Source organism: Acartia tonsa, chromosome 13, assembly GCF_053477335.1.
Source record: "Acartia tonsa isolate MP-2025a chromosome 13, ASM5347733v1, whole genome shotgun sequence".
Classification (NCBI taxonomy): Eukaryota; Metazoa; Arthropoda; class Copepoda; order Calanoida; family Acartiidae; genus Acartia; species Acartia tonsa.
The window spans coordinates 38,262,827-38,289,839 of record NC_137272.1 but is presented as its reverse complement, the minus strand read 5'-3'; the positions used below and the strand labels follow the sequence as shown (position 1 = coordinate 38,289,839).

General features: G+C 32.6%; 1 protein-coding gene across 2 annotated transcripts in view; it reads left to right on the top strand.

The window, feature by feature from the left end:
- The first annotated feature begins 5,626 nt into the window (after positions 1-5,626).
- LOC145303852 (histone-lysine N-methyltransferase SETD7-like) overlaps positions 5,627-27,013 on the top strand; it is a 70,990-nt gene continuing 49,603 nt past the window's right edge. For both annotated transcript variants that reach the window (XM_080145504.1, XM_080145503.1), the window contains exons 1-4: positions 5,627-5,703; positions 19,199-19,277; positions 21,329-21,379; positions 26,567-26,642. In XM_080145504.1, the coding sequence (XP_080001630.1) occupies positions 19,221-19,277; positions 21,329-21,379; positions 26,567-26,642 (184 nt within the window). In that variant the 5' untranslated portion in view covers positions 5,627-5,703; positions 19,199-19,220. The remainder of the gene's footprint in view (positions 5,704-19,198; positions 19,278-21,328; positions 21,380-26,566; positions 26,643-27,013) is intronic.

The following is a 27,013-nucleotide window of genomic DNA, read 5'->3' as shown; positions in this document are numbered from 1 at the left end:
ATCTACCTTATTTTTGATCATAGATTATTTTCAATTTTAAGCTTAAATTACAAGGTATGCAGGAAACATTGTTTTAAGTAAAAAAAAGTCAAAAAGGCTCTAAGCTAAAATTTTTAATATTATGACCTGAAACCTAAAATTTTGTTTTCTCGTGGAAGTGTAAAAATTCAAATTTTAAAGGGAATGCATTATCTCAAAAAACAGGCATCCAAAAGCCCAGTTAAGAAAATCTCAGGTTGACTTGTGAAAAAATCATTTTTTGTCGACTTTATTACCAATATTCATAGGCAAAGTAATAACCCAATAATGACACAAAATTGAAAATAATAACAACGCGAAAGTTCAGACGAGTTAAAAATGTTGGGTGGGGTATATACAATACAAACACACACTCACACACAGGTATAAACACACAAACGCAACACGCACACACACTCAAACACACACACATACACATACATATACAAAGTACATATACAGTCTTGCTATAATGAGAAAGGTGACTACTGAGAAAGTGTGTGAAAAATATCTGTTAGTTAGTCTGTCTGTCATTCTATCTGTGTTTTTTTTGTTTGTTTCATAATTATAACTAATAAAAAGAAAATATATAGAAACAAGGATGATAACATCCATAAAGGCGATGCTCTAAAACGGTAGGACAGACGAACATTAAACCTAGTAGAGTGTCAGAACTGAATATACAAAAAAGGCTATATAAGTTTTAACAAATTTATACGTAAATTTGTTGCAAAATTTCTAAAGTACAGTATTCTGTTTAAGGACATACTGACATTTGTAGGACTTGATTATAGAGATGCTTCGCTTATAATATTGTACCTTATTGTAAAATCAATAATCTAAAAATCAGGTCAATCGGATGATTTTATCGCATAAAAAGTTGTTTAAAATAGACATACGGACATTCTGGTAACGATTGTAGAGTTGCTACGCTTTCTAAATTGTACCTTACTACTACAGGGATCACCATGCAAAATTTGAAGTCGATAGGACAATTCTAACATGCCTAATTTAACGAAAAAGCTATCCGTTTCGGACGGACGGACGGGCTGACGGAAGGACGGACTGACCGACCCTATCAAAGAAAAGTTTCGCTTTTAAAAATTATAGAAAATGTATATTAGGGTATAATGCCTGCAAAAATTAATGTTTATTCCATTTATAAACAGCAAATTTACAATCCAGTTACATGCTTAAAAAACAGACGCATTGAGAGACAAACCTTAATTATAGAGTAGTCCATCTACCAGAAGTATAAAAAATTGATATATTTTATTATCTTCTGTCAAATGCTTTTTAAATTCAAACATACACAAATTGTTATTTTTTATGCAGTAATAATAGTTCTTTCTCGTATTCATTCGAATCCTGTGGATACTGGATAGGAACCGGTTCTCGTCCATACGAAAAAACTATGTCTAGCATCGAAACCAGTAATAGTGTCGGACTGATTATGACGTAAAAAAAATTAGCCAATGAGAGGCCATTGTTGACCAATGGTAAAATTTATAGTGGCCTCTCATTGGCTAATTATTATTTTACGTCATAATCAGTCCGACACTTTTACTGGGTTCCTAGCATCGTATTATATCCAGCTTTCTACGAATATAAAAACCTCGGATTTAAAAAAAAACTGGTTTTAATCTCATAATTGTACATTCTATAACCGCGGAAAGCCGTTTATAATACGATGCGAGAAATAACTACTTTCTCATCGTATTAGATTCAACTTTCCGCGGATAGAAAAATAAAAAAAATATATGATCAATTCATTAAAAATGGTATAAAGTTTATGATTTGATTTTATTATTCTTAGAAAATTGTCTATAATACGGTTCGAAACAGAATTCTTCCCTATGGCTTTGATTTTGTTCGAGAATAGTGGTTTTATTCCAGCTGATACATATATAGATTTGATCATGTAAACTATTTACTGTAAACATTATCTTATGCCATCCCTTACTCCCTGGACGTTAACTTCCTTATAGAGAAACAGAGAAGCCTGTACAGATATATTTAAAATAAAACAGCAACAAAAATTTTTGGGGGGTAAAATGAAAATTTTGTAATATTCTAATAGTTTATTTTTATACCACGTACTAAAATTATCATACTTGCGCTGTTATATGGTTTTAAAGCTTAAACAATAAACATGTTTTAAACATCACATTTGTATTGTTTGATAAAATATTATGCTTTGATACTAATAGATAAAATTACTCTTTTTAAAAGCGAAGCTTTTCTATAATTAGGGTCGTTCCGTCTGCCCGTACGTCCGTTCGTAACGGATAGCATTTTTCGTTAATTTAGGCATGTTAGAATTGTCCTAGCGATATCAAACTTTGCATGGTGATTCCTGTAGAAGTTAGGTACGAGTTAAAAAGTGTAGCAACTCTATAATCATTACCAGAATGTCCGTACGTCCATTTTAAACATGTTGATTTTTTTACATTTTTAACAACAAATTTGTTTGTGACCTAATTATCCGATTGGTCTCATTTTTGGTATACTTATTCCTGGTACAAGAAAGTACAATATTATAAGCGAAGCAACTCTATAATCAAGTCCTAAAATGTAAGTATGTCCATTAATATTATCCTGTATCAAGCAGTTTTTCAACAAATTTACTTACAATTTTGCATTTACACTTTGATTAATCAGTTCTGACATTATACAAGTGTTATTTGTCCGTTTGTCATACCATTTCAGAGCTTCGCGTTTATGGATGTTGTCATCCTTGTTTAACATCTTGATTATATGTTTCCCTCCCCCTGAACAGGATAACAAAAAAAGTCCAGCTGTTTGAAAGAACAAATCTTAGGAGAAAGGAGGAAGGGGAGCTTAAGAACTAAATGGGAATAGTAAAAATAAGAGAAAAGTAAGAAAATAGTCCGGGCATTCAAAAAGCATGAGAGTTATCCCATAGTTTAGCAATAAAATAAGAAAAATAGCAAAAATATTTAAAGCAGTAAAGCTTTTATCAGATGCAATATGATTTCTTCATATATAATTTTTATATGTTAATCTAAAACGTACAGTTTGCTTAGCTATATAAGACTTTTACATGAGGATTAATGCAGCGATAAGGTATTTTTGAAAAAAGTTTTACTTAAATTTTAAAGTTAATCTTTATCTGGTTAATTCTGTTTTTTTTTCTAGTCACACTTTCGGTAACAACTAAATACAACTATCTTTCTCTCTCATTCTTTTCATCTTATACACTTTAATTATAAAGAGCTCCGCTACTATAAAATTTGATATTTGATAATTTACTCGCAAGTTAAGTTTTAAGGCAATAGGAACATTTCAGCACGTAGCTCCCTAACTTTACGTAGCACAGGATTCGTTCTTATATTTTCAAAAACTAGAGTTCATAACGGTTCTAACGGTATGCATAAGAATTTTCTACTATTAACACAAGCCGCGCAATTTCAATTTTAAAAATGTCCGCATTTTTTTGCACATCCTTTACAAAATTATCCTTGTTTACAAATTTGTTCTGCTGTTTTTATAGGAATACGTGCATGAATATTGTATTTAGTACAAAACTTATACTTCAACATTCCTAAAGACACAATTTATTAAAAATTACAGTTACTAGTTTTTAGAAAAGAAGTAGGTGGAATGCCTTTTTTAATGAACAGGTGCATTCTTGTAATGTAAGGACACAAAGACAAATATCCCCCATCAAAGAGTCATTAGTCAGCTGGGTTGTGGGTCGATTGATGCATGCTATAAGAATAGCATTACAAACAACCAATGTTTTAATGACACGTCCTTTGTCTGGAAGCCCTAAGTTTATATGAATTGTGCCTGTGTATTAGTCAAGGCATACATCCCTCTCCCAATGTTACTGTCAGAACACATTCATATTGTGATTTCATAAAATTAGAAGTCTTAAGGAATGTTGTAAAGTATATCATATTCTTGCTTTCTTTCTCTCTCATTCTCTTAAAATGTTAGAGAAATAGGATTTAGTATATAAGGTAGATAATTAAATTATTTTGAAATATGAAAAAATTAAGCAAGGCCAAGTATTTGGATAAGCAACGTAGCTACAACAAAACTAAAATACCTTGGAATAGTCCTTTTCGTGGCAACGCCCCTTAAGGGGCGATTAGTCGTATTTTTAAAATGGCTTTTTATATGTTATTTTAGGTTAGGTTAAGTTATATTGGGTTAGGTGATTGGCCCAGAGGGTTAGGCAATTGGACCCGCAGGGTTAGAGCCCCGCGCAGGCGCTAGAAATAGGAGAAAACATATTGTGAAAAATACGTAGAATCGCCCTATAAGGTGCGTTGCCACGAAAAGGACTATACCCAAATACTTGATGAAAAGTGAACAGTAAACTGTACTACAAAAAGGTTTAAAATAGTCAGTATAGAGATACATTATTATAAAAGTTTTTCTTTAAATTCAGAATTAATCAGCTAACATATGTATTCATGCTATTCTCCCTCTCTCTCTCTCTCTCTCTCTCTCTCTCTCTCTCTCTCTCTCTCTCTCTCTCTCTCTCTCTCTCTCTCTCTCTGTCTCTCTGTCTCTCTCTCCATCTCTCTGTCTCTCTCTTTCTCTCCCTCTCAATCTCCTCCCCCATTTTTTTCTCTTCCTAATCGCTCGTTCTCTCTCGCCCAAACGCACGTTAGTTGAATAAAGATAGTCGTTGCCAAAAAAATATCACACATTTTTTTCGGTGCAAATTTTGTTTTTGTGCTAAAATGTTCGAAATGTGACAGAAAAAAGTGTCTTGTGATTCTAAAATAAATAGTTTTGTGGTTATTTTAGAAAGTGTTCATTATGTTGATTTAAAATTTGCGATTTGCATTTTTTAGTAGTTTATAAATAAATTCAGAAAAAAAACAACTTTGCAGCAAAAATAAATCAAAACTATAGTGCAAAATTTATTAGCATATTCTGAAAATGTCATAACTTATTAAATATGTAAAAAAGATAAAGGCTTTTTAAAAAAGGACCCTACATCTTTATGTTAGGGTAGCACCGCTGGGTTTGGGCAAAAGAAAACACTATCCCTCTCCTTATTTTGAATTTATTTTATAAATACGTGGAGGTGGGGTTATCAGTACTCACCAGGGTGCTTTGTGTGAAACACCTTTTTTCTTAGATTTTTACATTGTGCAAAAATCTAGAAGTAGTGTGACGCTCAGACGGATATACATCTGTTATATAGATAATGCCCTACAGTAAAACATGTTTATTTTTAAACCATGGGCGTGGGAAAGGGAGCCGTTAGGGCTGTCAACATCCCTTCATTCATTTAAAAGTTGCATCTTTTTGCACATTTTTAAGCGCGCGTCATTTTCAAAAAAGTTTTTTAAAAAGAATCTGTTATCAAGTATGGCGCAAGTACTTGACATAATTGCAAATTTTAAGTATGACAACATCGTCATTAGATTGTGTTTTGAGGATAATGAGTTCGAAACTCAATCCAAACCGCGTCATAACTAAAGACGTGTATTTATGTACCTACTGCTGCTATGTCAGATTACGATGCACCACATTAATAGTTATAGAGAACGTGAAATAAATACATAAAATGGATTTATTTGGACATTAGACATTTTGACTAAAATGATTTATAATTTTTTTCAGACATAAAATGTCACAGAATCCTTAATCAAGTGGATTTTTTAAATATTTTGTTGTACCGTAGTTAAATTTGTTTAGGTGAGTGTATGTCCTTTGGGGGGCACTGTAAACCCACCACCTCCCTAAAAAAGAGATGAATTAGTATTTGTTAATTAATATATCCGGTAGATTATAACCGCTCTAAGCCATACTGAAAATTACAATCATACGTCTATAACCAAAACCAGTTTATTTAGCCCGTGCCTTCGGCATCTCGGGGCAAAAAAACTGGTTTTATTCTTATAATTATACATTTTATATCCGCTGTTTATAATACGATGCGAGAAATAACTATGTTGTTGTTTGTGTATTTAATTCTAAAATCAGCACGAAAATCTATTTTGATATTATCCAATTAACACTATAATAAAAGTTAATGGTGTATATCTAAATATGTGTGGAGGTGTGAATTACATTTCAATTCTAATTTAGAATAACAACTTTACATAAATTTGGGAGAGAAGGCAGTGATCTAAAGGGATAAGACAATGGCCGATAAATTTATTTACATCCCCAATGATGATACACAACTTTACCATTTCTGTAGATCAAAATTAAAGGTTGAAACGTTTGAACACTCTATCTAATGAACCAACAAATAAGAAAAAGTTATTTTAGGACGTTGGGGACTAATCAAATAAATAGCCCACTGGATAAGGTGTTATTCACAAAAATAGATTTGTCAAAAATATCTATCCAGCCAACTATGAATCTATAACAGTAATGTTTAATACAGTGAATTTAAGAATTAGAATGCCTTTGTATTATAAGACAAACAGACGTTGGAACGTTTAATTGAAACATTGAGAACCGGGATTCTTTAAAAGAAGCTCTAGACATAGGAGTCCAAGGGGGGGGGGTAATGGGTCGATTACCCCCCCCCCCCCCCAAACGATTTTGGAGGTGCCGTAGGCACCCCCAAAATTTTTTTCATTTTACCCCCCCCCCCATTCAAAATTTACCCCTACCCTGGGGGTGCCGTAGGCACCCCCAACCATTTAGGAGGGGGTATTTACCCCCCCCAAACAATTTTGGGGGGGTAAATAAAAATTCTCTAGTAAAAAAATTTTTTGCGCGCTTCGCGCGCATTTTTAATACTATATATTTAATAAAAATTAAATTACCCCCCCCAAAAATTTTACCCCGGGGGTAAATTTTGGGGGGGGGTAAACTAAATTTATCCCTGCCAACAGATTTCAGGGGGGGTAATTGCCCCCCCCCCCAAGCAAATTTTACCCCCGGGGTAAAAATTTTGGGGGGGGTTAATAAAAAATTGCGGCGCGCTTCGCGCGCCATTTTACCCCCCCCAAACACGAATTACCCCCCCCCCCCCTAAAAATTTTTTAACCCCCCCAAAATAAAAAGCTTGGACGCCCCTGGCTCTAGATATTTATCTATCTCTAATGGCAGCTTGGAAATTTAAGTATCTTTCCACCTTAACGAAATTGACAGACGGACAAACAAAGTAAATGTTTAAACGTTATGGAATCTGGAAGATGATAAAAGTCCCTCCACAGATTATGACGTCATTTTTATCATCTTCGAAATCTGTAGCGGGACAAAGTGTCTCAAAAATAAGCCAAGTTAAGACATAAAAACGAGGGAAATAAGAAGAGAAGTGGGAGAGAAAACGAGAAAGCCCAAATGTGTGTTATGTGACGTCATAAAATTCCATCCCTTTTTTAAGGGGTGTTCTTTTCCACTCGTCGCATCCCTCCTTTATAGACGTATTTTTGTACGTCACATAACACACTTTGGGCTTTCTCAAGAAAACCCCTAAAAAAAGGTAGATACTTACTCATTTTTATGACGTCACATGGCTGTATTTTGAGACACTTTTTCTCGCTACTGGAATCTTCATTAAAAAAATAGTGTTCTATCTTGCAAAACAATGTATTAAATTTAGTTTCAGACGGACAGGCAGGCTTTTTAAAGTTATAGAGTAGCTTCGCTAAAGATACATTAAAACTCATATTTGTTTGAACAACATAATAGTGCGCTGAAGTATTTAAAAAGTCATTAAGAAGATGCAGCTTTTTCTGCAGCTAAAATACTAATAGAACAAGAATGTATATATCCAAAAGTCGCAAAAACAGTATCAAACCAAAAAAGGCATGGTATTAATAATGGGAGTATAGGTAATGCCTTAGCCCATACAAAGATAAAACGCATTACTTTGGCCAGTTATGACTTTCTGATAAATAATATGATAGTTTAACTACCCAAGATTATAATCTATTTATAGTTAGTTATTTTAGAATTTAGAATGAAGGTAAAATTTAACATGCGTATTTTCGGATCATGGAAAGAAAACGAAGAAGCAGGTTTCGTCTTATTTTCACAGTAGCTTTTCTCCTATTTCTAGCCCCTCCGGGGGGCTCTAACCCTGCGGGCCAATCAATAACATTTACCCAACCTAAAATAGCCTATCAAAAGCTACTGTGAAAATACGATGAAACCCGCTATTTCGTTTTCTTTTCATGATTCATATTTTCTTTTAATCATTAAATTGTGATATAAAAAAAATCTGTTGGGAGAAGTTGCACTACTTAAACATATCCATTTCTCATTTATAATGAGAAAAAAAACTTGTTAGAAAGATAAAGAAACTTAAAGGAAACATGCTAAAAACTTATTAACCTCTACTAATGTATACATACACCAGCGGTTTCGCCCCTAGAGGCCTTTAGGGGCACTTAAAGGAGGAGTTGAATTCGGTAACCAAATTTATATTTTAGATTTAAAAAGAGGATGTAAAAAAAATGTTGTTGGGCGGAAATTTTTTTGTGGGGGGTCTGAAGTTGACCCCCCCCCCCTCCTCCATTTTTAATTTTAGTTAAAGAAAAATTACAGGGCGATTTCTGTTGGGATGGTGGTGGTATCCTCCACCAAAATATTTATAAAATTTCCCAGGACCTTTGAGAAGCTACCCTGTAAAGGAAAAGCATATCGGTTCAGCAGTTAGCAAGATCCGTCGGTCAGACAGACAAACATCTTGTTACTTAATTAAAAGGATTAAAATTTTGCTGCTATTCTGTTAAATGTAGTTTTTTTTTCTCCAAGGGATTATGGAAGAAAATATAATGGCAAATAAAATAATCGGGTATAGTCCTTTTCGTGGCAACGCCTCTTAAGGGGCGTTTCGTCGTATTTTGCTTTTGATAGGTTATTTTAAGTAGCGAGTTAGGTTAAGTGGGTTAGGCAATTTGCCCCGCAGGGATAGGCCGAAATATAGGTGAAAATATGACGAAACGGCCCTTAAGAGGCGTAGCTACTAAAGGGTCTATACCCAAATAATCTTTTCCTAATATCGCAATGCAAGTACCGAAAAAGTTTTGGGTGGATGATTTATTTATCGTTCACTGTATCCCACGTGCTTTCCTAATTATTAGCGCAGCAACTCTTTCTAAGGGTCTGTCATTACGTCTGACCTTTACACTCACACTAACATTAAAGGCACAATTTAAAACAAATCAAATCTGTTATTGTTCTAATGATATTAAAAGAGCTCCAAAAACAGCTGAAGCTCATTAAGACTTTCAGACAAAGGCTGGATAATCAATAGGTTGTTTTTGGATGTTATTATTTTACCTAATAATCCAGGTGTTTGGATAGAAAAAGAAGCCACTTTATATTTATCCTTAGCTGTTTAACCAAACGTTATAGAGTCATGAATAGCAACCTAGCCCTTACAAAGTACTAATATAAATATGCGATACTATGCTACTAATTGATATGATTATCCTTGTTTAAATATGTGCTTAGTGCTTTCTTGTTTAAAACCAGAATATACCAGATTAAATTTTTAGCGATTTGGGGATTTTCATTATTCTTAAGATTGCTATACTTATTTGTAAGATTTATACTTGAATTAATTTTTACTTTTTAAATCTTAAAAATAATAAAAAGTATATACAAGAGCATTCTATTTTAATGTGCTGACTCGGTAAAACTATAAAGCTATCATCTTATGTATGGTGAAGCCAAAGCGACCCTCATTATCTTACTACAAAATCACATTTCAAAAATATACAATTATTTGAAATAAACTTGACGAAATTGTAAAATGATCTTTTAAGATTCCTTAGTCAGTAACATTCATGAGTAGCGCAGGAATAAAAATTATAGCAGTAAAGAATTAGCAGATGAAATATTTTTACCCAGGAAGATCATAAAGTATTAAATAGTTGTTTAAAAACCCATTTAGATTTAAGCAATTTATATTTGTAAATTTGAAGGAAACTAGAAAGTACAGACGAACATTTGCTTGAACGTTCAGACATAACTAGCTATAGATTCGCTATACCTCTGAAGAAGAATTTAAATTATTTTCCTAACATTCTCATATATGATAGTACTATTTATGTAAAGGTAATTAGAAATGTATTTGAGAAGAATAGCTACTTTTTAATTAGGATTTATTTGGAGGGGGGTAAAGACACCCTCCCCAAAAATAGTTTAAAACCTTCCCAGGACCTATAAGAAGCTTCACTGTAAAGGAGAAGAATATCGGTTCAGCGGTTAGCGAGATCTTTCGGGACAGACTAAAAACGCTTACTACTTTATATAATAGGATAGGATTACTCTTTTTTAGTTTTTGCTGTATTTCATATGGACATAAATGTCCTTGTTAAATGTTAAAATACACAAATATAACATTAAATGTTATTCTTAAGTCTAACTGACTCTTATTATGTCGTAATTGAACACTATTATACACCGAAAAGTATATTTCTCGTATTCATTCGAATCCGGTGGATGGGAACCGGTTCTCATCCATACGAAAAAACTATGACTAGCATCGTATTATATCCAGCTTTCTACGAATATAAAAATGTACAATCATAAGATTAAAACTAGTTTTTTTAGCCCGTGCTTTCGGCACCTCGGGGCTAAAAAAACTGGTTTTAATCTTATAATTGTTACATTCTATATCCGCGGAAAGCCGTTTATAATACGATGAAAGCAAAAACTATTATACTTACAGGATGACCTTCCGTTTGGCTATCTTTATGTCAGCTAAGATCTCATAAATGGCTGGTCTGAACGTTGGGCAATTATCAGAGAATTTTCCCATTGGGCAAGTGATGGTTTTAAGCTATTAAAAGGGGTTATTATAAATTGCCCACTTGGATGCATTACAAAATAACCCGACAATTTTCGGGAAGCTTCACATAGACCCCAGGATGGTTTTAGTCTTTTTTATTTTCAATTTAAGTCTTGGTTTTCTCAAGTCTAGTTTCTATCTAAGTTGTATTATGTCTGATTATAATTTTTCTATAATTTGGGTCGGTCCGTACGTCCGTCACACACGGATAGATTTTTTTTGTTAATTTAGGCTTGTTAGAATTGTCCTATCGATTTCAAAATTTGCATGGTGATTAATTTAGTAGTCAGGTACGATTTAGAAAGCGTAGCAACTCCATAGTCATTACAAAAATGTCAGTACGTCCATTTTAAACATTTTAATTTTTAACAACAAATTTTTATGTGATCTAATCATCCGATTGATCTTATTTTTGGTATGTTGATTCCTGAGACAACTGATTATAATTTCAAAAGCGAAGCAACTCTATAATCAAGCCCTAAAAATGTAAGTATGTCCATAAACTTTATCCTGTATATATTAGTTTTTCAACAAATTTACTTACAATTTTGCTTCGACTCTTATACATTTATATTCTGATTATTCAGTTATGACACTATATAAGTGTTAATGTCCGTTTGTCCTACCGTTTCAGTGCTTCGCTTTTATGGATGTTGTCTTTGTCTTATTACACATCCCTGCCAGTATTTTGATGATATCATTCCGTTTAAGTTCCCTTATTAAATGTTTTTGAGAATTTTTCAAAGAATAAAATAGAATTATAGTACAGCTGAAATCCCATTATTAGATCTTTTGAAACAGTGCTCTCTTTATTTCTTTATTTCATCATTAAGTCTAAGTTTATTAAATAGGGTTCATAAAGTTTTTTCTATAGAATAAAAAAAACTAGTTCAATCTATTTGGTTATTAGTTTTATTATACTTATGTCTTTATTGGGCTAAGGCAACCCTCTGTTAATTTGAAACACCTGACAAAGCTGCAGTATGTTCTATTTGATTATACAAGCAAGTACATTCCCATAAAAAATAAGCTACCTGGCGCATCAAATCTATTTAATTTATTTTTCTACGGGATGTCCTATTTAAAATCCCTAAGATTGACTGTTTAATTGTTAACTCTATCAGGGGTAAAGAGATAAATAAATTTCCGTTAGGTAAGAAGTTTATGTATCTTTTAAGATCTCAAAAATGAGAGAACCGACTGGTCCAAAAAAGCTCTGTAAAGATTTGTGTACTATTCCTTGGCAGGGTTTAGGCATATAATTATTGGTAGGATAGAGAAAGAAACGCAATAAAAGATTAGAACCACCTGAAAGAAATTACATTCAGAGTTGTGGTATAGGGCCGCAATCAATAGTAAAAAAGGCGGTCTTAAAAGTATTATGCATTATGTGAAAGAATTTTTAAAAAATTATTCTTGTTCCTACAACTCTGTAATTATGTATACTTTATTTAGAAGTCAGAATCGTACTTCATACACTTTAACTCAAGTTAATTTTTTCTTGAAAAAAAGCTTATTTGTATTTAAATACGTCCAAGGGGGGTGGGAGGTCAATTTTTGAAACCCCTTTTCTTATCCCCTGAAAATTAAAGAAAATCATTAAATTATCACTTCAAACCTTTGAATCCCCTCATAACCCCCCCCCCCAATCAAAAAAAAATTGACGTATTTGATAATGAATGTATTTTGTTGGAGGCATAACAAATGAAATATTCAGTAAAAGTAATGACTAAAGTTATACTAAGTTATAAAATTATAGAAAACAAACATTGTAGGTGAAAGGAGAAAGTCGCTCAAAAATAGTTCTGACGTCATAAAAATGAGGGATGAGGAGAGGAGGAGTGGGAAAGAAAAACCATAAAACAAGAGATGGATAATCCCTCATTTTTATGACGTTACATGTAGATTTTTGGAGCGACTTTTTACTTTCATTAAAGCAGAAACCTTATTTTTTAAATCTTATAAAAGACCGAACAGACGAACTCTACTTATAGAGTAACAGCGCTTCTTAATAAAATTATAAGAGATTCTTGAAAAGTTTAAGAATTGTGCATATAAATATCGTATGATGTAACCTTTACAAAAGTAAATATAAAAAGTAATATATGTATTCTAAAGCAATAATTTTTAAAAATTATTCAACAGATTTTAAAATGACCATACTATTACGTACAGTTGATCGATATACCAAAATTAAAGTATTGCTTCGCTGTAAAAAGCAATAAAATGTAGCCCGATAAAGTATCTTCAAAATATGCAATGTGACGTCATAAAAATGAGATGAGAGGAGTAGTGGGAAAGAAAATCCCTAAAAAAGAGATTGATAATCCCTCATTTTTTATGACGTCACATGGCTGATTTTTGTAGACACTTTGTCCAGCTACAATAAAATGTTTGGCTCTCTATCGAGATACTAGCGGCTTCGCCCCTAGCCTCTAGGGGCTTTGCCCTAAGAGGTTTGATCAACCTAATTTTTCGTATTTTAGATTTAAAAAGAAAAAGTAAAACAAATTTTTTTTTTGGGGGGGGGGGGGTATTTTTCATTTTTTGGGGGGGTTGGGGGTGTCCCACCCCCCAAGAAAATAGCTTAAAACCATCACAGGACCAGTAGGTATATTCCCTGAAGAGTAGAGCCCAATCGGTTCAGTGGTTACTGAGATCTTAAGCTTCAGACGGACAGACAGACGGACAGACAGACATCGTTCTACTTTGTATTATAGATAAGAGAACTATAAACACTAAAAACAATTAATGACAAGATCAAAGCTTAATAAAACACGCGCGTTCATAAAAATACTTTTACAAATCTGCTTTGACACACGTAGTTTTTCCTCTTGACTTTTTAAATTCGACTTGCAATTTCAATGTTAGAGAATAGTGGTCTATACTTTTTGAACTGTAATTATTTTAAATTACATTTTTTTTTAATTACCAAAAAAATAAGAATTAGAAGATTTTAAAAGGAGTTTAAAGAAAGTTTGCGTAGTAGGACAAAGTGTCTCAAAAATTAGCCATGTGACGTCATAAAAATGAGGGAGATGAAAGGAGAAGTGGGAAAGAAAACTTCTAAAAAGAGATGGATAATCCCTCATTTTTATGATGTCATGTCACACTTGAGACACTTTGTCGCACTACAGTTACTTCTTTTAAAAATTTGAAATAAGGACAAGTTCTTATTAACGACACGACTGGTAGATTCAAATAGAAGTAATAAGCTTGGATTGGGTCATTTATGTACAAAATAATAGTGCCTATATTGATCTCTAAATAGATGTATTTGTATATTCTATTTTGAGTAACATTTATAACTTTATCTAGGGGTTATATCGTAAACACGTAATGATTTGGGATTTGTAATTGAATCTAAAATTAAAGATTTAGGGTAAATTGTTTGTCTAAATTGTAAAACTATTTTTCCAATGACATTATTATTGTCAAATACATGACTTTAATTTTAGAGAAAAAAAAACGTTGCTAGTATGATATCAATTGACATCAATCTGATTACACTGCGGTATAAGTTTTGATTGATTAGTTTTATAAAAGTTTGATTCACGAAGAAGTTTTGATGTGGAACATCATTGGAAATTGCAGACATTACCAAAATCACGCAACTCCTGTAAATTGTAATATACAATTCTACCTGAAATCACGAAACCTTGCTAAAATATTGTTTTTTATTAACATGATTTTAAACTTCATAACTTGTAAAAGTGATTGGCTGTGTTTCAATGTGTCTGTTTGTCCTTTAAGATCTTGCTTACAGCTGTAGCAAATTTATTTTGGTTAAAACTCAAAAAAATTATTTTTGTGTATGTAATTCAGAGCGTTTTTAAGGTTTGTCCTTTTTCTTTCCTTGATTTCCTAATGAAACTCAATATTCTAACACCCATTTTTTGTGCTTGTAGATAAGAAGAAAGAATAACAATATCCAAAAAAAGCGAAGCTTTACAAATTGCTAAATAGACTACAAAATGGCAAACCAATATGGTAATGAAGATGTATGATTTTTTTACAGGGAAGAAGGGGAAATTGGGATGTTAATTTGACTTGTCCCCAAAGTTCTATAATAACGTTTTCTTATTTGTTAGCTTAACAACTTTGTAAACTTTTATCGAATTTTGATTGGTTGGTTCATTAAGTTGAATGCCAAAACATTTTAACCACTAATTCTAACTTATAGAAGGGGTAATTTTGTGTAACATCATCGGGGAAATACATCAATTGATCGGCCATTGTCTTATCCCTTTAAATCCTTTTTTTAACGTTGCTGCAATCAGAGCTTTTTGTTACAGACTTGTCACGTAAAAACATATCTAAAGTACAGATGTATATACAGATAACTACCTCCCTCCCTTTTCCAATGACCCTTTTCGTCTGCTAGCAAATTGTATTCTGCTACTTAAAAATATCCACGTCATCATTGGTTGATTTTCAAAGACCCAATTGAGAATCGGCTTAGGGTCATTTTGATGAAGAGATACAGTTATTACTCTCTAGTGTTTCACTCTAATCTCGTACAGACGGACAAACGAACAGATTTACCTCCTGTATCCCTGTTTCCCTGAATGTATGGTCAGTGTTGAATTTAATGAGTACAGCAACAATGTATTATCCTTTCCTCAGGGATTTTCGGATAGGACAATTAAAGATTATAATGTAATAACAAGGACGATCATACAAACAAACACTATGCAAGCAACACTAGCGGCTTCGCCCCTAGCCTCTAGGGGTTTTGCCCCAAGAGGTATTTTTTTTAAAATCAAGATGCAACCACTTATTTCGAACTTATTTTTAAAAAAATGCCCAAAATCACCACATGACCAGTATGTATATTCATTGAAGAGCAGAATCCGATCAGTTCAGTGATTACCGAGATCTTAAGGGACAGACGGATTGACAGACATCTACTTTGTATTATGGATAATAATAGTAAAAAAAATCTATAATACAAAGTTGCACAGCACATTGTCAGTCCGTCTGTCCGAAGCGTAAGTTCTCGCTAACAGCTGAAACGATTAGGTTGTGCTTTCCAGGGAATATAACTATTAGTCCTATGGTGGTTTTAAGCTATTTTCAAGAGGAAATGACATACCCTTTCACCTCTAGGAGCAAGTCCATTATGAATCAAGGAAGAAAAATTTAATAAAATAAATAATTTCCAATTAATAATACCTTTATTCCTGATTTTAATATTCAACCCATTTTTCCCCTTTCATTGACTAAATATTGCTCTAAAAAGCAACAGGTCAAGATTTACTTTTTACCCTTGTTAGAAGCAAAGCTCTTCTACATACATGGTTCAATTGTTCTATAGATTACAAAGTATGCATAAGAATTACTGTAACATACTCCTCCATACGCCTGATTAATTAAACTATAATTATGAAGAATTTCGCCCGTCTATAACCAACATTATATTTGAGACTAGTGGATCGCCTCTAGCCTCTAGGGGCTTTGCCCCAAGAGGTTTGATCAAACCAATTTTTCGTATTTTAGATTTAAAAGAAAAATAAAAAAAAACAATTCTTTGGGTTTTTTTGTTTTGGGGGGGGGGGGGGGGTAGTCGACCCCACTATTTTAAGTTTAGTTTTAAAAAAAAGGAAAAAATTATGGAGGGGGGGGGGGGGTATTTTTCATTTTGGGGGTGGTTGAGAGTGTCCCACCCCCCAAGAAAATAGTTATAAACATTCCTGGGACCTATGAGAAGCTACCCTGTAATGGAGAACCCGATCGGTTCAGTGGTTAGCGAGATCCTTCGCTACAAACAAACAGTCAAACAGACAGACAAACAAACAAACAAACAGACAGACAGACATCGTTCTACTTTGTATTATAGATAAATTTATTATCAACGTGATTTCTAAAATGTAAAATCCTTGGACGAACCCTTGTATAAAGATAACAGGCTATTTGATCGAATGTGTGGGCTGCTTCTATCACTTTCCCCTACCTTAAGTGCCTCTAGGGGCGTAACCGTTAATAAATAAATAATTCAGAACATCCATAATACACAGGCATCTTGCATTTAGCAGTTTTAACCAAATTGTATTGTATACCATACATATATTTATAATATATTCAATATTAAAAGGTAGGATTTCTATTTAAATTCAAGATTTGTCTTGAAAAACAATTTCCCTCAATTGTCCTACCCCTTTATCCTTGAGTTAGGGTTAAGAATTTTAATGATTACAAAGTCCATTACTTAGCCTAAATAAACTAGCAAAGAAGTATCATTACTCAGGTAAAGAAGGGGACATTTGACTGTAAATTATCATGGTACCCAAAGTTTTAAGATCTAGCACTCTTTTACTAAATCTTGGTTGGTTGGTGCAAACTTTTGCTTGGATCAAACTTTTCAACCACTAATTTCAATCACCAGAAAAGATATTTTGTTCTTAATCATAGAGGATACTCATGTTTCAATAATTCTCTTTATTCTAACTTTGTATAAGGATTCCTGCAAGAGTTAGGTATAATACTATATTATGAAAATATTTTTAAAAATCTGTATCAAAAGGTCAGTATGTCCTTAACTTAAGGATGTTGATTGCTTAAAACGACCTTAATTTTTTATATGATTCCTATAACGATTATGTACACAATCTTTAAAATGTAATTTTGCCCTAATTAATCATTAAATTCTTATTTTTTTTTTTTAGAGTAAAATTCTCCTTATCATTTGTCTTTTCTAATTTATCCACTGAGCTCGATTCTTTAAAATTTTAAAAATTCCTTTTATACACAATTTTTAATGTATTCTCTAAGATAACTTTAATAAAGACGTGACGATAACTTTAATAAAGACGTGACGTGTCTTAGGTTTTAATCATTTTTTTTCTTTAATACAGCTTCCTCCAAAAAGGAGCATTAAATTGAGTGATCATAACGGAAACATAAAAAAAAATTACATATTTTAATAAGTAACAGGCTATGAAAGACAGTTTTAACCAGGGAGTAAGGGAGGGGACAATGGACAGATTTATCCAGAAAACTTGACCAAAATTGTAAAGGGATCATGGTAATATAATTTAGAACCAAATCATTTCTAAGAAAAAAATCATTTACTTGAAAATTAAATTACCAGTACATCACAATGTAGTAAACATTCTGTAATTAATCACTAGAAAAATCACCCTTAGAACTTCATCAACCCTTCTCATATATTTTTAACTGCTACCTAAATTCAAGGGGTTTTTAGATTGTTTAATACATAAATATAACAGTAGAATTTCTATACATGAAATGACATTTTCTTGGGAAAAATATTTTTTTTTAAACGAGTCATCTAATAACAAATGTTTCTGTCTGCTATATTCAAAACTAACTCAGCTAGTTAGTGGGGCATTGATGCGCTAGTACCCAAAGTCAGCCAGAAACTGCTGAATTCTTGCACATTCCCTTTAAGCCAGTACCCAAAGTCTGAGACTCTTAAAAATTGAATATTCGATCCATTATCCCCTCTCTTACTCCCTAGTTTTAACACACGTATTGAAAATACACAAAATACAGTCACAGTAAAAAAGAAATGTTTCCACAATAAAACAAATCTAGTTCACAAAATATAAAAGTGTAATTTTAACTTGTTTTGCTGGCCAAAGGCCCAGGCCAGTAAAACTGGTATTAATTTCATGGTTTATTTATTATTATCTGTGAAAATATTTCTATATTATTCAGCCGATATAAAACAGTTTGAAAGCCATACTATAATATATTTAAAGGATATTGTAAAAACATATTTAAAGATTACCTAAATAATCAACATTAACATTTTTTAGTCAGTCTAAATACTAATGACCAACAGAGATACAGGGTTAGGGCAATGGACTGACATTGAATCTTACTATTTACCATACTAGCGGCTTCGCCCTTAGCCTCTAGGGGCTTCGCCCAATGAGGTAGGGGGAAGTCAACCCTCCTATATAGAATTGGTTAAAAAATAAGCACTGCTACAGGCTACCTAATGCTACAGCCAACTGCTCCAAAAAAAGGGTGGGAGATTTTTTGTTTTTTAGGGGTTTGGGGTGTCTGACACCCATCAAAATAGCCTAAAACCACCACAGGACCAATAGGTATATCTCTGAAGAGTAGAATCCAATCGGTTCAGTTGTTACCGAGATCTTAAGGGACGGACGGCGGAAAGGCGGGCAAACATCAAGCTACTTTTTATTATAGATGTAGCTAATCAATATCAGGGGTTGTCAAGGAGTTTAGATTGCTGCGATTGTGTTAGCATACATATTCTACTATTTTTTTATTTTATTGTGTATTATATACTTTAATACTTTTACATTTGTTAAAAAAAAAGTATCTGATCTCTTTATACAAGCGAAAATTATTCGGATGTAGAGCAATTTTAATTTTCTTTCCGCGGAAAAGATTGAAAATAAAAAGCTGCTTGAATTAACTATTTTATATTTTTAGGAAGCCAATAGAAGAAATCAAAATGGGAACCATAGCAGTAGAAGCCCCTGTTTCTACCATTCTCAGCCTTCAACTTAGGAAAGATGCATCCTTGTCAAACCACGGAAAAGCAAAGGAGATTCCCACAAATAATTATAAGTGAAATTACCCCACAACCCTTTTCCCCTATTTCTCCACATATTTTTCCCTACAGTTACATCAAAAAACAAGTTTTACGCCAACAAAATATTTAATTTTTGGCAATTAAATTGATTATCTAAATGACTGCCCCCCTGGTTCTAACAAGGGCGATTATGTTCAAAATAGAACAACAATAATAAGATACAAAAATTAAAAACACAGCCACAAAAGTAAATAAATCTAGGGAGGTCATTTTTTTCTGGGGTTGGTGGTACCCTTCGTTAATATAGCTATTATGAAAATCTACACGGTAAAGGAGAACCATATAAGTTCAGCAGTTAACGAGATCCTACGTTATAGACAGACACAGATCCTGCTACAATCATATAATGATGATATGTATGTCTAATTGCTTTTTAACCTTTTATACAAAGTAGTAAAGTTTTTGTTTGTCCGTAGTAAGATCTCGGTAACCACTGAACCAATTGAAATTAGGAAAGATTATTATAGGAGCCGAGTTGGTTTTAAGCTTATTTTACTGTATTCCTTCCAATAGAAGCTAGTGACGTAGACGCTAGTTTGTATAAAAGAAGCAGGATGTCTGTCTGTTTGTTTTTCTTCAAATATCCGATTATTTTTTTCTTTTCATTATATTTTCTCTCTAGACGTTAAATCGACCAAGACATTTAAAAATATTTAAATTTTTAGAAGCGCAGCTTCTCTTAATTTCCTTTCAGTGCCCCCTCCTTCCAACACTTTCCTACTACTTCTTCTTTTAAAATCCCCTTTCTTCTCATACCCTGCCCTTTTCGTTTCTTCCCTCTTCGCAGATATAGGACCAAGGAAGGTCACTTAGGGTTAAAGCTCCCCGCTGGAACTATAAATTAAATTTACAACTACGTTTTGTCGTTTTAACGGATCATTATATCAAAATAATAAAGACGTAACATTTTATAATTTAATTGTATAGTTTTTTTGTGATCTTACGCTTTGCTATTCATGGAAACAATTGTCCTTAGTATAAAGAAAAAGTTCATTTAAGTTCTTTTTTAACGTTTGAAACCAAACAAAAGTCTCATTGTAAATTTTCAATCATTTTTGTGACAAATTTTTTTCTAAAAAAGTTTTGCGTCAAAATTTAAAAAGGACAATTTTAGCTTGAGAAGCGCAATAATAATAAGCTTTTATAAAAAAAATAACATGATATCTATAAGTTTGTGTGTCTTGTATGAAACGAAGGATCTCGCTAACCGCTGAACCGATAAGGTTCTCCTTTACAATGTAGCTTCTCATAGGTCCTTGGAAGATTTACAACAAATCACCTATACAAAAAAATCCCCAAATAATTACCCTAAAATGTGTAAACTTACCAACCAATAATGTGGATGGATTGTTACTACACTGTGTTATTATTGGCCCAATAAAGTGATTGATAATCTAGACATATTTATTATCTAGTCAAGCAATAGACATACCAACAAGCAAGACTTATAGAGTAATCATGTCCCTAAAAAGGATGACAACATCCATAAAAGCGAAGCTCTGAAACGGTATGACAGACGAACATTAACTCTTGTAGAGTGTCATAACTGAATTTTACAAGTTTTGACAAAATTATACGTAAATTTATTACAAAACTTCTTAAATACACACTTCTGTTTAAGGACAAACTGACATTTTTAAGACTTGATTATAGAGAGGCTTCGATCAAAATACTGTAGCCTATTGTAATAGGAATCAGTAATCCAAAAATCAGATCAATCGGATTATATTATCACATAAAAAATTGTTGTTAAAAAAAGTAAGAAAATCAACATGTTTAAAATGGACGTACGGACATTCTGGTGACGCTTTCCTTACTACTACAGGAATCATCATGCAAAGTTTGAAATCGATAGGACAATTCTAATATGCCTAAATTAATGAAAAAGATATCCGTTCCGGACGGACTGACCGACCACTAATTAAAGAGTAATTATGTCCCTAAAAAGTTTGCATCTTTTTGACAGGCGAAGGGACAGACGTAATAGACAGTTTCTAAAAAGTGTCGCATCAAATGTGGTGAGTATTTTTTTTTAATAAAGCTTTTCTATATTTAGGATAGATCCGGTTGTAGCAACTCTATATTTATTACCAATAATGTTATTTTAGCCTTTAGGTCACGTTCTTTTTATGATATAATTATCCAGTTAACTTTTTTTTGGAATTTCGATTCCTAGGACGTTTGGGTACATTGTAAATGTCAAAGTTTTTCTGAATCATAATGTTAAATGTATTATGTCCATATTATACATTCTTTAGTTGGATAATTTTTGATAGATTTACACAGAATTTTTTTGTCAATGATCGTTTGTCTGACTGATTTGTTGAGCTTTGCTTTTATGGATCATGTCATTCTTGTTTATAGTTTTTAAAAATCTGGAAAAGGCACTTTTGGCTAGATTTCTTGGTGCTTTCTCTAAAAAGCATAGTCAGATAAAAAACCAACACTTTATTCATAAAATATGGCAGACGGGGAAGGTTATTAAACCTAACCCCTTTGGTGTGCTCAAACCCTGCGTGCGGTGCGGGGCAACATGGTACCTAATATAACTTAATTTAATCTGACCTAATAAAACCCTTTTATTTTCAATTTTATTGGAAAATCTATCAAACCAAATTTCATTGTTTTTTTTCATACAAAATTAAAAAATTGCATGCTAACGTCTAATATATAAAAAGCTGCGCTCCCCAAGAAAGTTTTTTATTTTCAGTAGAATTTTAAACATGTTAATTTATAAAAATAAAATCTTGTAAAAACCAGTAAGTTGTAGATCAAATCTAGATTATGTTGGTCATTCCTTTTTTTGCTACTTTACTGCTGCTTCTCTGTCCTCTAGAACAATAATTTACAAGAGGGGTGGGTAGTTATCCCCTTTCCAATGTAAAAAGAAACATTGAAATTAAAAAAAAAACGGTAAGATGTAGGTCTTTTTGGCTTTTTTACTTTTCCCAAGTAATGCCTATGGTAATCCACTCCCCCAAATAGTTTGATAAAAGAATTTAGTCAGAGCTTTACAGTTTTTCTTTAATCTAAATCTGAAAGATTGAGATAGATCGCACATGTTATGGTTGATTTAATGCTTGTTAATATAGTCTAGCTGCTCTATAACTATTTATATGATTGCATGTCAATTTTACACGTCTTTAACCTCCCGCCCCCTGATAATTCATCCATTGTAAAATTTTCCCAGGTGGGTATAGTGACACAACCCCCCCCCCCCCCCATTGTTTCTCAGGGGACCAAATTCCAATTGTGATTTTTTGTTTCTTATTATAATATTTTACGCTTGTCATAGCTGCGCTATAATTGGTCATAATTGTTTTTAAAAGCGAAGCTTTTCTATAATTAGGGTCGGTCCGTCCGTCCGTACGTCCGTCCGAGATAGATAGCTTTTATTCGTTAATTTAGGCATGTTAGAATTGTCCTATCGATTTCAAACTTTGCATGATGATTCCTGTAGTAGTTGGGTACAATTTAGAAAGCGTAGCAACTCTATAATCATTACCAGAATGTCCGTACGTCCATTTTAAACATGTTGATTTTTCTACTTTTTTAACAACAAATTTTCAAGTGTTTTAATTATCCGTTTGATCTGATTTTTGGTATATTGATTCCTGGGAAAACAAAGAACAATATTATAAGCGAAGCAACTCTATAATCAAGTCCAAAAATGTAAGTATGTCCATAAACATTATCCTGTTTTTAAGCAGTTTTTCAACAAATTTACCTACAATTTTGATTCGACATTTATACATTTATGTTCCGATTTTTCAGATACTATACAAGTGTTAATGTCCGTTTGTCCTACCGTTTCAGTGCTTCGCTTTTATGGATGTTGTCATCCTTGTTTGTTAAAAGATTTATGTGCTCTTAATGTGCGTCTTTCTTTTAGTGTGCAGTGTGCATGCACGTTGTCGTGTGATCTAAAAATTTTAAAATTCCGGTGTTTCACCAATACAGCAAGAAATTACTATTCATCAAAGTAGCAAAATATTTTATTTCCTATCTTTTAATTGTTATAGTTTACCGGTTATATATTGACAGATAAGTTTAGTATAAGATCTAGGTAGGTTTTAGGCCAGTTTGAAAAAAAAACGATTAGAAAAAGAACAATAAAAGTAGGTATGAAAAATTTAGATAAAATTTTGTACTTTTAATCCTTTTTTACTGCAAATGTATTTTTTTAAAAGGCTACATTTTGCCCTTTTTGCTCTTTATTTAACAATCTATCTTTAGTTAATTATTTTAACTAATTAGTAAATTTAAGAGAAATTTAAGTTATAGTGTAAAAACAGTAAATTCCAACAATAATTTACTTAACAGTCGAACATACACAGTGATAGATAAACAATAGACCCAAGTTTCCATTGTGTTATCATTGCTTTTCAATATTATCTAAGTACTGTTACTAGTATAAGAATCAGTGCACAGCAATTCAATTGGGGATGTGAAACCATTAGGTTGGGTAAAAAGGGAAAGGCAGGCCTACCCCATTTCTATTTTAAGGGGATTGTTGATACTTACATACTGCAAGCCACTCATAAAAATGCTAAGGAATATTTGAATTGCATCAAATCAAAAACACTCTAATTAAGGATTTGATCAATGTGATAATTGGGGTCCTTCTTCAGGGGGAGGTGTGGGGATAGGAGCCTGAAACTTTGGGATGCTGTGAGTATTGGTGCAAAAAATGGGGACATGATTCCAGTGACGTCATATTTTTCTTTTCCGAAAAAAGGGAAGGGGGGAAGAAAAACTATTCAAAAGAGATGGGGAAAACCCCCTTTTCTTCATCTCTTTTTTTCTTCCCCCCTTCCCTTTTTCAGGAAAGAAAAATATGATGTCACTGGAATCATGTCCCCATTTTTTGCACCAATACTCACAGCATCAAACTTTGGTCTAAGGCTGCATCTGTAAAGACATTGTTCTGCTTTGTATTTAAAGAAAATAAAATATTATAACTAGTATTTGCACCAAATATAATCGAACTCATAAATCTTGTCACAATAAGGATACATTTTATATGTGATGAATAATTTTGGGACGCAATTGAAATTTGCCATGTTTGGACCCAAATGATTATTTAAAATGTCAGGACAAAAGACAAAGGTTGTGAAATTAAAAAGCCTTAACAGCTAACAACGATTTTTTCACACGACTAGCTTGAAGTATCTGAAATCAAATATATGTTTTTTTTGTTTTTTTTTAAAGATAATAATGTAATCTTATGCATTAAAATCAAAATAAGAACTTATACTGTAAAATTATCTAAAATTAGGTTATTTAGAACCAAACTTGAACCATTTCGTTTACCTGTTATTAATTTCAAAATTCAGATATTAAATTAAATTTGTGAAGTGTCTACTATTATTAGAACCTCCTATTAAGTTCCATCAGCTACGTCCCCTAGAAGCCTCACTTTGAGAAGTCAACCAACCCACCCAATTTCAGTTTAAAAAAGAAAAAGTTAAAAAAAGATTTTTTCTTTTTTTATAGGGGGGGGGGGGGTAATTCCTAATAGTTAATAATTTTCCCAGGATCTATGAGATGCTACACTGTTGTTTCAACGGATAAAGAATCCTTTCATTAGACACTCAGAGAAACATACAGACAAAGAGACAGAAGACATCCTGTTACTTATATACATATATTAACTTCTTTTTGAATTCTGTATAATCTGGATATCCCTGAAAAGTGACCATTATATAGTAAACTAAAAACGCCAGTGGACACATTGTGTCGCTATGTCAAAAGTGTGACTTTAAAATATCTGAGAAAAAAAGTGTGTGACGCAATTAATAAATATTTATAAGTTGAATGTAAATGAATATAGAATTCGTGAATATACTGTAACAGGGGAATTTTGTCGTCAATTTAGGTTGCTAATATAGCCCTCAGTTATTCAATACGTTCCTCCATGGAAAGGAGAGATTATAGTTACAGCTGAGAAAAACATTTTATCAGAGTATGCGAAAATCGATCACAGCCAGCTCGTAAATGTATACATTGATCTTCCACGGAAGGGATGTATTTAATTTTTAACCAAGGAACACATGAATTTTAGATATTTATTTATTGGTGAATAAGTTCCTCCATTAGAAGTAGAGGGGGCGGGGTAGAGGATATGGATCTTTATATTAACCAGCTGGAAGTAACATTTTATGAGAGTAGACGAAAATCTGGTACAATATTCAAGTTATATATCGATTGACACACCGTATATGTGCTAAAAACTACAATTGATTTTTTGGTTACATTTTAGAAACACCATCACATTTCCGCGTTCGGAAGTAATTATAAAAAGTTTAAGTTATGTGTTTAGTCTTTATACTTGAAACTTAAATTAGAAACAGACTTTCTTGCTTTTGCGTTTTAAAATACTGTTGGCTACGCCCCTATGCGGCTATTTTATGAACTTATATAATTAGCAGTTTGTCTTTCAGCCCTACTCTTTGTCAGTTTGTATGTCTATCTTCCCGTCTGTCTGTACGTCCGTTTCAAAATGTCCTTCCGTCTGTCCGTTTGTTTATCGGTCTATCCGTTATTCTGTCTATCTGTCCGACACCTAGAGTAAGAAATTTGTGATCTAATATTAAATATTTTCTATTTGTAAGTTTGTTGATTGTCTGTGCGGCAGTCTGTATGCCTTTGCCTATTTGTCTTTTTTTTTGTCCGTCCGTTCATCCGATTGCATGTTCGCCAGTTCTTTTTTAGCTACGCTACGTCCGGATATTTAACTACAGTGCTTGTTTTCAAATTTTACGATTTGAGTGTAATAAATACAAATAAATTCTAAACAAAATATTTCCTGAAACCTCAAAAGACTTTTATAATGACAAATAATAATTTGATTTAGAGAGTAATGAAATACAGAAAAATTTTAGTTTACATCAAAATTAATCTTCAAAAAGGGCAATTTATTTACTTTTTAAAAGTTTTGTTTTATTTGCTCATTTTAACTTGTTTACAAATGATGAAATCAAAGAATAATCGAAAAATTCTCAAATTTCATTGAAAAGGATTGAAAACTAAATATCTTATTTTTGTAAATGTTTAAAATTAAAAATCCGCGGCTATATGCCCCGCACGGCTAGAACCTCTCGTAAGGGTTAAGAACTTCCCATTCTTATTTTTATTCATCTCAAAAAAGAACATATTTAAAAAAAAAGAATTACTCAAGATATTTTTATGATTTCCCTTTTCAGACTCCTTCAGATGAGAGTGTTAAGCCACTTGAGAGAAAAGAGACCAAAATTCAAGAGGAACATTCCAAAAATACAGGTAAACATAAACTAGTTGTAGAGTAGCTATGCTCAAAATTTATATTACTTCAAATTCTCTTATAGAGCCTCTCATTACTAGCTGCTAAGTCCCTAGAGGCCTCTTATAAGTGTTTTCAATGGCAGTGAAGTCCTATAGCGGCACTTTAAAATGCTTTTGGTAAAAAATGTTTTCTACGCCAAAGGCGGTTTCTAGCGGACCTTAAAACATTTTTTGGTATTGATTTTCTTGTGATGATTTTTCTTGGGAGGTTGGTTATACCCTCCCCCAAGATAGTTATAAACCTTCCCAGGACCTATTAGAAGCTACATTGTAAAGGAGAACCATAGCGATTAGGTATATCCTTCTTTTCAGGCAACAAACAAGGCAGA